This window comes from Brettanomyces bruxellensis, chromosome 5 (assembly GCF_011074885.1).
Source record: "Brettanomyces bruxellensis chromosome 5, complete sequence".
Taxonomy (NCBI): domain Eukaryota; kingdom Fungi; phylum Ascomycota; class Pichiomycetes; order Pichiales; family Pichiaceae; genus Brettanomyces; species Brettanomyces bruxellensis.
Genome location: NC_054686.1, coordinates 803,737 through 815,204, shown reverse-complemented (window position 1 = coordinate 815,204; position 11,468 = coordinate 803,737). Strand labels below are relative to the sequence as shown.

Here is an 11,468-nt window from a genome sequence, read left to right as displayed (position 1 = left end):
AAACCTTTGACATAGTGGAGGAACCACCTGCATCGAAAGTTTTATCTTCCAAGTGGGTGTTTGGTGTGGAAAAGAATGGTAAAGAGAGAAAATACACTGCTGGCTTGGTAGCCTGCGGTCCACTACAGGCAGACGGAACGAGTATCGATACGTATGCTCCAGGAGCAAATATTGACAGTTTCCGTATGATTCTTGCAGTCACTGCTATAAGGGGATGGAAGTTGAGGCATTTGGATGCAAGTGCCTCTTTTTTGAAGAAGTCTCTTGGTGAAACCATTTACATGAGACCGCCGCAGGGTGTTTCCATGCCGGGTAACTGTGTATGGCAGTTGAAACGAGGAATTTATGCTACTAAGCAAATTCCTGGACTTTGGTGCAACATAGTGGCCCGGGTGTTAAAAAGAGCAGGTTACAGGAGATCTGTTTACGATGAAAGGGTGTTTTTCACTGACAGAGTATTGATAGCGGTCTATATAGATGATATCATCGTGTCAGGTGCCGATAGAGCGGCTATTAGAGGAGTCACATCTCTTTTTGCAAACAACTTCAATACAAGAAGCTTGAGTATTCCAAAGGTGTTTTTGGGAATGACCATTGATATAACTGGCCGTCAGATCAAGCTATCTTCCAGGGACTATATCGAGCAAATGGTCGAAAAGTTGGCACTACGTGTCAACAAGAAAAGAACCGGGTCTCCGATCCCCCCTAAATGGAAACTAAGATGGAGTAAGACGCCTGCTTTACATGGTGCGGAAAAAAAACAGTACCGGTCAATCCTCAGTATGTTGAAGTATATTAGCGATACAGCTCGACTGGATATAGCCTGCTCTGTTTCTTTATTAGCCAGATACGTTGATGATCCTCATGAAATCCACATGAAGTCATTACATGCTATAGTCGATTACTTGGTTAATACAAGAAACGAGGGCATAGTTTATGAGAGAATGGGGTCCGTCAGACATACAAAGACGGACTTTTTAACAAGTAAGGCTAACTTTGATTGTATTATTCCAAAGTATCCGGGAGTAGATTGGCTGCCACTCACGGTTTATAACTCTTCATCTTATTGGGAAGATACTGGGGAGAGCCAGAGGGGTATGGTCTTGGCATTGAATGGAAATGCTTTATCATGGCAATCCGCTAAGAGTTCAGGGGCTTCAGCATCAATAATGGAAGCCGACATGAGGGCAGTGGGTCATGCTACAGCAAAAGCTTTGCATTTCAGGCATGTATTGAATGAGCTTGGATTTGGAATAGACTACTTTAACTTTGTTTCGGACTATGTTCCAACATTGCGAAACTGCTTTTGGTTTGGAAAGCATCCAAAGTTATTCTACATGGATAGATGGTACTTTGAAATTTTTGAGGAAGTGAAGAAAAGTAATGCAAGATTGTGGCAAATAGATGCCTCCGAGAATCCTGCTAAAGGTTTGTCTAAAAGGTTGAAGACAAACAAACTGGATGATTTTAAGTCACAACTTATAAAATGATGCGTACAGGACACAAGTTTATGAATATTATTTCTTTCGAGAAGTTACCATTAGAGCGATTATTGGCTTTTATGAAATCCTTTATTATGACGAACTTTTTATTTCAGAAACTGCAATTCAAGGGCACTGGTTGCAATGCCCACTTTACTACCAATTATTTCACGCCTTATATGCTTTTAGAATATTGTTTCAGTTTTAAATATCATTATGTTCCTGAGCACGCGGAGGAAGTGTAAAACACACATATACAGCATTCCTAGACAATTTAGAGAATTATACATGGTAATAGAAAGCAGCTACGATTATAATCTAGTGTCTTCGATCTTTTCAGTAGAACTAGTAAGTGTATGCGTAATCAATCTAAAATCCACCGAATTGATGGAAAATGGTCGTAATTTCTATTTATAAGGGAAGCCCTCGCTATTTATCAGAAACAAATACATTATCATAGATGCCTCCAAACATCTTCTTTGTTGGATTGGACATTCGATCTCCCGATACACTTCCTAGACTTTCAACCTTGATTATACCAGCACTAACATTTCCGTCAATTGTTTTGATCAATAGACGTTGCTTATTGGCCGGATCAACTATAAATGAGCCGGGAATTGAACCAGCGGTGAAAGAATATCCATTTGCTTCACGAATATCATCAAGAACAACCCTTCGGAGCTTTAACTCCCCGTTTCGAGACTTGCGAGACTTGTACCCTTTAAAGGTGTAGAGTTGTCCAAGAGTGTTAAAATTTCTTACAATCTTAAATGTGTCATACTGCGACCAATTTATCTGTCGTTCACTTGGCTGAACTTTTTTAGCGTATGATAGGGGAAGGACAGGGGGTAAGGTAATATATCCCGGGATATTACAATCATACATCCGATTGAGCAGTATGTCATAAAGAAGTTTTCCTCCTCTTCGGGACAATTCCTCTGCAAGCGATCTATATGTCTCGGATGGCTTTATTTTGTAAGAATCTCTTGCCAAGATAGCACCTCTGTCGAATTCCGTTGGATGAAGAGTTTGAACTGTTACTCCAGTCACATCATCCTGATTTAAGAGAGCCCTTTGGAGAGGAGCAGCTCCACAATACCGTGAAAGCAATGACGGATGTACATTGAGGCCTCCATATGGAAGAGAACGAAGAAAAGATGAAGGAATCAACTTCCCATACGAAACGGCAATACAGAGATCATAATCTGGAAGATTGCCAAAGTCAACATTTTTCTCGGCTCTCAATACATTAACATTATTAGCACTGGCAAACTTCGCCACTGGGAATTCATTCAAATGCTGAAGACCTCTTCCAGTCAGCTTTGGTGACCTTGTAATCACATCTAAGTGTGAAATGATCTTTGGAGTGTGAAAACGTAAAGGCAGAATTGCTTTAAGGCACCCTGCACTAAACTCATCTGCACCAAAGAATCCAACCCTAATCATGAACACTTGCTGAAGTCAAAGAAAGAATATGAAACGGAAAGATAGAGGGAGTGCAATCTCTATGTATTGGTTTTCTCAAAGAGAAGAATAAGTGGGGGAAAAAATAAGAAAAAAAAAAAGAACTACGAACCGATAAGGGGAAGTTCATCAATTAAAGATAAGGCGACCATAATCATATCGAGTCTCTCCACACTTCCGATAGACTATACTACAATGCAAACCAACCATAAGAAGGGGGAAAACAATAGGGACGGGAGAACGGGGAACAATTCTAAACATTGGACATTTAGGCGAAGAACTCAGAACTCGAGGAAAGAAAAGAATAATGAACATAACGATGAAGAAACAATTAAGTTGGAGAGAAGAAAAGCACGATTTGCAAAAGAACAGCTGGAAATAAAGTCTAAGGAAAGCAGGGAGTTTGGATTAGTTAGCAGGGGTCAAGATAATCGTCTCCAGAATGATTCAAGTGCAAGAAATATACTATTAGACGATACTAAACGCATGATTGATGATTACAGACACAAGGATCAATCCCTTGAAACTAGAGATCAGATTCTTATGAATTTCCGGAAATTGCGGGAAAGCATTCTTCGAATCAAATCAGATGAGTTCGTGAAAAGTGTACTACTGGCATCGATGCATTTTTCAATTACCATTGAGCATTACCAATCATATATTCCATCCATGGAGAAATTATTAGAAAGAGAGAGCATCGACGCTACTTTCTTAGAGGAGAAAGAGTTGGAAGAAGTTTGGCTTTACTTTATTCTCCACATCGTTCATTTTAGTAAGGAATATGAGAGGGGCTTTTCATTACTCTTTGAAAAGGTTGCTGGAAACGGTAAAAGGTACCACAAAATGCTTTATAGCGATACAATTGAAAGCATGACGAATGTCCAATTGACATATAAATTGATCGAGGCTTTTACGGAACATAATTACTTCAAGTGGTTGCAAATATACAACTATCTTGGAACGAAAACGGATGATCAAGTAAAGCAACACATTAGATCAATTTTGAAAGCCACCGCCTTACAAGATACTCTTGAAGATATTTCAAAAACACTACGGAGCAGCTATTTTGTACTAGATTATCCATTCTTTAAAGGTCTTCTTGGAATGGATGCCTCGGAACTGGTATCAATAACTAAGGCAAACTGGGTGTTAGACGACGATGCTGGCCTTGTAACATTAAGAGAAAGAGTACAAAAGCAACGAGCCATCAAGAAAGCGTAGATTGTGGTAATAAAAACAATAATAGACAACAATTGATTCTGTTTTGTATTTGAAGTATTCAAATGTGTTATGGATCTTGCTTAACTAGTATTGCTATGTGCTCTAGGATTGGTTGCTCAGAGACTCTACAGTACTATTTGTACGAAAGAACTGTTGAGAAACAACATTCTAAGGATAGGAATATTCTCAAGCTGATCAGATTAGTGCAACAGCTTGTAATGAGCATTTCTGCAGAAACTTAGATCAAATAAAGCTTCATTAAATGCATGTAATGGTCAATATAGTTAATCATAAAGTATTATGTAGAGGGGTTGATGACTTCACACATCCTTACATCAATTAATATCTGCTTGGTACCATCTGATGCACGGTTTCAGTCATATCATTTAGGAAATGTTCAAAAGTTGTTCTTTTACGTTAGGAAATCATTTGCGAGTTTTTAACGGTGTATCTGAGCAGTTGTAGTTACTGCTTATGTTAAATAATGGGAAGAGAAAGTCATATGAGAAGAAAGCTTAGAGTGCATTGTAAAACCGGCTAGTTAAAAAAAAAAAAAAAAAAAAAAAAACTGGGGTGAGGAGAAGAGTACCAGAACGAAGAACCTAAATTCTGTTATTTTTCATTAGTCCGTATATGGTTACCAACAGAATACTCATAAGCATAATCCAACAAGTGGCTACTAGAGGAGGGCGATATCCAAGAGTTAGAAACAATATTATTAGTTTTGAACACTCATTTTGTCTTTAAAAACATAGAAAATCCGCTGCCACGCACAGTATAGAAACACAATTTAAACCAGTTATCTACACCTTGCAAAGCATAAAATGTCCGGGCCAGCAGCAATTTCGGCACAAAATAGGCAAAACAATGGACTTATGGGTACAACAAACGGAAAAACGAGGACAATCCATAGCGAAAATGTGAGTAATGGCGATACGAGCAACTCGAATGGAGGCATTGTTAAGAATGTGAGCAATGCAACCGGAAGAATAGTCACAGCACCACTGGGCATGGTTTCTATCCAAGATCTGGAGACAGGAAAAGTGGATCTGGATGCGGTTTTGGCAGAAGTGAAGAGTTTACGCAAGAAGATATCACAATTGAGATACGAGATGTGCCAATACTTTATTACACTATCATCGATTGATGATAATACGATCCCATCAGTTGTTTACAACCAGGTGGCAGCACAGGTGAACACACTCCAAAAGAGCTGCAATGCCTACTTGGAGAGATACAAGAACCTTCTTCCAATTATCAGGTATGCAAAGTTGAAAAGAGGGATGGGTCCGAATGAGGAAATGAAGGTGGTGAAGCATGAGGTGCCGGTGAATACAGCAAAGGCAGCAAAGGCAGCATCCAGTGGAAAAGGCGGGAAACAGACAGGAACAACGAAAAAGGGCCGGGGTCGTAAGAGAAAGAAGAATGATAAATGAGTGTGGGGGAGGGAGGAATAATTGGATGAAGGAATAAGAGAAGGATAAATGGATGAAGGAGTAAGAGAAAGCTAAGGAATAAGAGAAGGATAATTGAATGAAGGAGTAAGAGAAAGCTAATTGAAAGAGGAACAAGAGAAAGAAGATGACTCTTCGTGCTACCTTTACTATACATGATTAAATAAATAACCCCGCACCACTTCTGGTAGCTATTGGCAGATATCGGTAACGTGGAGAAAGTGGAAACCGTGCGAAAAAATAAACCACCGGAGCGAGGAGAAAAAAATGGAAAATGGACAGAAAAAAAATGAGTAGATAAAATATGAAAAATCGGCCCTCTATGACTGTTTTTTTCATCCCCCCGAGATAAAATAAAATAATAAAAGCGTGATATTCGCATCGCTATCACTCGCCTGCATGTAGTCTTTAGTGGTGTATTGAATATATACCTGTTTATTTTTCCCAGATACCCGTTTATTTTCCCTATTCCCTTTTTCCATCAACGTATTCGTACATCAGCCGGTAATTTCTTGAGCTAAAGTCTACATTTGAGAAAAAAAAGCGTTGTTAATAGTTTAGAGAAAATCTCAAGACAGTGAAGCACATACAGCACCACAATGGCTACAGAACTCAGAGAAGCCTTCATCAAGGCAGAGAAAGAAAACAGATCGGCACTCGTGACATTCATCACAGCCGGTTTCCCCCGTATCGAGGATACGGTTCCAGTGTTGAAAGGACTCCAAGAGGGAGGAGCAGATGTGATCGAGCTCGGAATTCCATTCAGTGATCCAATTGCAGACGGCCCAACCATCCAGGCGGCAAACGTGGTGGCGTTGGACAACGGAATGAGCGTGAAGAAGGTTCTAGAACAGGTGAGGCAGGCCCGTGCGGCCGGTGTTACGGTGCCCATCGTGCTCATGGGCTACTACAACCCGATTTTGATATACGGGGAGAAGAAGATGATCCACGACACAAAGCAGGCGGGTGCCAACGGTTTTATCATCGTGGACTTGCCGCCGGAAGAGGCCGTCAAGTTCAGAGACTTGTGCTCGGCCGACGGACTCTCTTACGTGCCATTGGTTGCCCCCTCGACGACAGATGACCGTTTGAAGCTCTTGGGAGAGATTGCCGACTCGTTTATGTACGTGGTGTCGCGTATGGGCGTCACGGGGGCCGGAATTTCGGTCACGAAAGACGTGGGACCGCTCTGCGAGCACGTGAGGAAGCTTACCGGCGGAAAGACGCCGCTAGCCGTCGGATTCGGCGTCTCCACGAGGGAGCACTACCTCCAGGTGGGAAAAGACGCAGACGGTGTTGTGATTGGCTCAAAGTTGGTGAACCTAGTTAAGGAGGCAGCCGATGGTGACAGAGCAGACGCTGCAAAGAGATATGCACACTCGATTTTGAACGGCGCAGGCACAAACGTGCATCCTAAGGATGTGATTCCGGAGAAAGCAGACACTTTGGCACACCCAGACTTTGTGGAAAAGCACAAGCACAACCCACGTTTTGGAGACTACGGCGGCCAGTACGTTCCGGAGGCATTGCACGGGTGTCTCCGCGAGTTGGAGGGTGCCTTTGAGAGTGCAATTGCCGATCCGAAGTTCTGGGAGGAGTACAGGGGCTTGTACGACTACATGGGCCGGCCATCTCCACTGACTTACGCCAACAGGCTCACGGAGTACGCCGGAGGTGCACGGATCTGGTTGAAGCGCGAGGATTTGAACCACACGGGTTCGCACAAGATCAACAATGCGATCGGCCAGATCTTGATTGCCAAGAGGCTTGGTAAGAAGAACATCATAGCCGAGACCGGTGCCGGCCAGCACGGTGTGGCCACTGCTACTGCTGCCGCGAAGTTCGGCATGAGCTGCACGATCTTCATGGGGGCCAAGGATGTGCAGAGACAGGCATTGAACGTGTTCCGGATGCGGATTTTGGGTGCCAAGGTGATTTCCGTGACCAACGGCACGCAGACACTAAGAGATGCCACTTCAGAGGCCTTCAGATACTGGGTGTCGCACGTTAAGGACACGCACTACGTTGTGGGATCAGCCATTGGCCCACATCCTTACCCTACCATGGTCAGAACCTTCCAGTCTGTGATTGGCCGCGAGATCAAGCAGCAGTTTGCTGCCAAAAGCGGCGGAAAGAAGTTGCCCGATCTGGTTGTTGCCTGTGTTGGCGGAGGTTCGAACTCCAGTGGCACGTTTTCTCCGTTCGAGAACGACACTTCCGTGCAGTTGATGGGCTGTGAGGCAGGCGGTGAAGGTATTGAGACCGGAAACCACTCTGCAACCTTGACTGCAGGCCACCCCGGCGTTTTCCACGGTGTCCGGACCTACGTTCTCGAAAACGAGGACGGCCAGATCCACGACACTTACTCCGTGTCCGCCGGTTTGGACTACCCGGGTGTTGGTCCGGAGTTGGCCGGCTGGAAGGACAGTGGCCGTGTCAAGTTCATTGCTGTGACTGATGCCGAGGCTTTGGAGGGATTCCGGTTGCTTTCACAGTACGAGGGTGTGATTCCTGCTTTGGAGTCTTCGCACGCCGTCTACGGGGCTGTGCAGCAGGCCAAGAAGATGTCCAAAGACCAGGATGTCGTGATTACTGTTTCCGGAAGGGGTGATAAGGACGTTACCAACGTTGCCAAGAATCTTCCTGTTTTGGGTCCTAAGATCGGCTGGAACTTGAGGTTTGGTTCTTTGGACGATGCCTCTAAATGAGTGCGGCATGCTTTTTTTATTTGTTGTTCTGTGTACCGAAATGATGTCTGTTGTATGTATCTGTGTGTAGCTGTAGTATGGAGAAAATGATGAAAAATGAGAAGTAGAAAAGTCGCGATAAGTGAAAAAATTGAAATATTTGCGATAAGCGAGAGTCCTAAAAATTTCACCTCTTGCACTTTGAGTACATTTCAACAGGTCTGCAAGTCAATACTGAATAATCAAGGTTGAATAAATACATCGAAATCAACAAAACCAACACTGCAAAATCACACGAAATAAATACTTCTCTATCCAAACCTGCCAAGTCAATACTGCCAAATCAACACCAAATCAACACCAAATCAACACCAAATCAACACCAAATCAACACCAAATCAACACCAAATCAACACCAAATCAACACCAAATCAACACCAAATCAACAACCACATTCACCTTCCGATGTCTACCAGGAATGACCCGACCGGAATTCAGCTGACATATGGTATAAACCACGTTCACGGTCTCAACATAGACACACTTATGGATGTCGATAGTGCAAAGCCAGTAACTTCAACTTCGCTTTCCTTCGCCAAACCTATATTCAATACTTCAGGAATTCGAGATGCCCCAACAAAGCTCAGTCCAGTCCATAATTCGTTCAAAACCTTGGTCAAATCGCAGCTTCAGAATACAGACAACGACTTCAACTCCGTCCTTGATGATCTCACTCCAGATCTGAGCTTTTCTGGAGAAGATATCGCTTGTCCACCCAGGAATAATCCAGAATCCATTCAGAACACCTGCTACGATCCTACAGTGCAAGATCTAATTGCCGGATGCGAGTTGTTTGTCGATAAGGACAAGATTATAGCAACTGCCTCTGGAAGTAAGGGAGATATTATCGTGTTTAATCTTGTCCGGGGTTGCAATCCGAGACGGAAACACCACAAGACAAGTGCCAAGTTCAGCCAATCGATATCTTTGCAGCTCAAGTCTCCCATAAAGCAGATAAAAATGAGATACAGCACCGATTTGACGTTATTGGTCGGCGTCCGAACAGAATACTCAGTATACTTGCTCAACGTGTTCGTTGCCAAGCACAGAATTGGCCGCATTAGGAAGGTTGAGTTTCTCGAAAGCAGGACCATTTCCGGCGAGAAGTTGTCCGACTTCGATATCTGCACCAAGGCAGATCTTCCGTTGGTTGCAATTGTCGATGTGGTTGGAATTTCGCCGTGTACCAATTAATCAAAAGCACCAAGCTAACATTCTACCGATGTGAGCCGTATCCTCTCAAGTTTTCCACATTTCACGAGCCAACCGATCTTTCACGCTTCAAGCAAATAGTCTTGAACCCAGCAAAGCCTTTTTTCTATTTGGTATGCAGGTCCTCGCTTCATCAGTACAACATCACCAAAAATGCACTATCCTGCAAGATAATTGCCGGTGCATTCTCTCTGATATGGGATTTCAGGACTTTGAACGATCACGACCCGCTTTTTATCCTTCTGACATCCAAAGAGTTCATAGTTGTTGACACAACCAAGGGATTCAAGCGTTTGCTTGCTTGGAAGCATTTTATAAATGAATCGGACTCCTCTTGGAGCCTACAAATAACTACCTTGGATATCAAGGATCACGAGAATTACCTATGTGTTGCACATTCCAGAATCCGAAACTTCTGCTATGTCTTACAATTGGAGATTATCAGAGATGATAGTGGCTTTGCTATTCCCAAGTTGGTTGGACAACCAACATACTTCATTCCACATGCATCCGACCCCATTAATTCCCTAGTACTTCTTCATTGGACCGCAAGTGACATGTTTGTTAGCTATAATATTACCAAGGATTTGGAAATATCAACATGTTTGTTTCAGCTCTCGGATTCGGCCAAATGCGATCTCTTTCCAACAGATCCTGGAAGCTTTATTACTCCTAAAATCGAAAATTTGAATCCAAATCTCGATATTAAAGTGCCCATTGACTGCTCATCGTTGTACCTGAAGCTCATTCGGAATACAGAAGAATACGATGAATGCGACTTGCAGTATAACATTGACAAGTTGCTCTTTCGGGAATATGTGAGCACTCCAACCCCATTACCGTTAAACGAGATGCTGGAAATTCCCAGAGGAGCTGTTGGTGACTTTAATGCATTTCATTTGGTGTTTAAGGCTCAACTTGGTAAACTTTTGGGCTTTATACAAGGAGATGCCGAGATTACGAGTTCCCCAAACACATGGATAGTTTCTAAATGCTACAAGAATGAACCTGTGACGGAAGATGCAGCTGAAAATCTCTGCAATGATTTGCAAAGCTTCTTTTCCGGATTTAGCCGTGATCTTACTGGCTTTCTACCATCCTTGATGACAAGCTTAATACATATCAGCCCTACAAACAGCTTACAGGTACTGGATCAGCATGAAGACGAAATTGAGAAGAATTGCTCACATTTACCAAAAGATATCCGAAATCTCGTGGAATCTTTTGAGTATGATATGTCATTACCTACGAAATATGACGAGGGTTCGGAAAATATTGATATTTCCGGACTCAACGTGGCAAGTTCGCAGAATTTGGCAAGGACTAGACCAAAAAGCCACCGCAAAAGAAGGTTGCTAACTACTAAAACATTTCCGAAAACACAACTTTCTCAAAGCTCCCTGTCACAAGGAACAGTATTGTCAAGTTCACAGCAATCTATGGAGCCCGATATTAATATTGTTTCAAGCCAGAAATCGGCATCTCAAGTTTCCTCTATCCCGGCATCATCACAGATAAGTTCATTTGGTTCGCAACCCTTCAGTTTATCTCAAGGCAAGAGGAAAGTTAAAAAGAAGCACAAAAAGAGGAAGGTCGGATTCTGGTGAAGAAGACAGTGCTGTGTATTACTCGTTTATAAAAGTTAAGGCTACGGTCGTTTGTACGATAATTTAATAATAGAATAGCATGAAAATTGACTGAATAGTTTTAGAAAAATTGAGGAGATCAAGTATGAAGTAATTATGGGACCGAAGAAGTGCCGAATCAGAGATAATAATTACAATCATGATTCATAAGTAATGTTGAGATAAAAAAAAAACATTCAAGTACGTCTATTCGTACCAAAAGCAGGCAGCTAGATACTATTTTTGACCAGTTTTCTCATTGCG

The 11,468-nt window shown here is 42.6% G+C and overlaps 5 protein-coding genes across 5 annotated transcripts; 4 read left to right on the top strand and 1 right to left on the bottom strand.

Annotated features, from left to right (window-relative positions):
- Window positions 1-1,910: 1,910 nt before the first annotated feature.
- Window positions 1,911-2,927, bottom strand: BRETT_004389 (uncharacterized protein; the record flags this gene model as incomplete). Its single annotated transcript, XM_041282885.1, has 1 exon — window positions 1,911-2,927. The coding sequence occupies one exon, from the start codon at window positions 2,925-2,927 to the stop codon at window positions 1,911-1,913; it is 1,017 nt and encodes a 338-aa protein (XP_041135661.1).
- A 213-nt stretch (window positions 2,928-3,140) lies between these two features.
- On the top strand, window positions 3,141-4,166 carry BRETT_004388 (uncharacterized protein; the record flags this gene model as incomplete). The annotated part of the gene is made up of 1 exon (XM_041282884.1): window positions 3,141-4,166. The coding sequence occupies one exon, from the start codon at window positions 3,141-3,143 to the stop codon at window positions 4,164-4,166; it is 1,026 nt and encodes a 341-aa protein (XP_041135660.1).
- An 824-nt stretch (window positions 4,167-4,990) lies between these two features.
- Window positions 4,991-5,602, top strand: BRETT_004387 (uncharacterized protein; the record flags this gene model as incomplete). Its single annotated transcript, XM_041282883.1, has 1 exon — window positions 4,991-5,602. The coding sequence occupies one exon, from the start codon at window positions 4,991-4,993 to the stop codon at window positions 5,600-5,602; it is 612 nt and encodes a 203-aa protein (XP_041135659.1).
- A 617-nt stretch (window positions 5,603-6,219) lies between these two features.
- Window positions 6,220-8,328, top strand: TRP5 (tryptophan synthetase; the record flags this gene model as incomplete). The annotated part of the gene is made up of 1 exon (XM_041282882.1): window positions 6,220-8,328. One exon carries the CDS (start codon window positions 6,220-6,222, stop codon window positions 8,326-8,328), a length of 2,109 nt encoding a protein of 702 aa, XP_041135658.1.
- A 444-nt stretch (window positions 8,329-8,772) lies between these two features.
- BRETT_004385 (uncharacterized protein) lies at window positions 8,773-11,186 on the top strand (the record flags this gene model as incomplete). Its single annotated transcript, XM_041282881.1, has 2 exons — window positions 8,773-9,534; window positions 9,630-11,186. 2 exons carry the CDS (start codon window positions 8,773-8,775, stop codon window positions 11,184-11,186), a joined length of 2,319 nt encoding a protein of 772 aa, XP_041135657.1.
- Window positions 11,187-11,468: the final 282 nt, after the last annotated feature.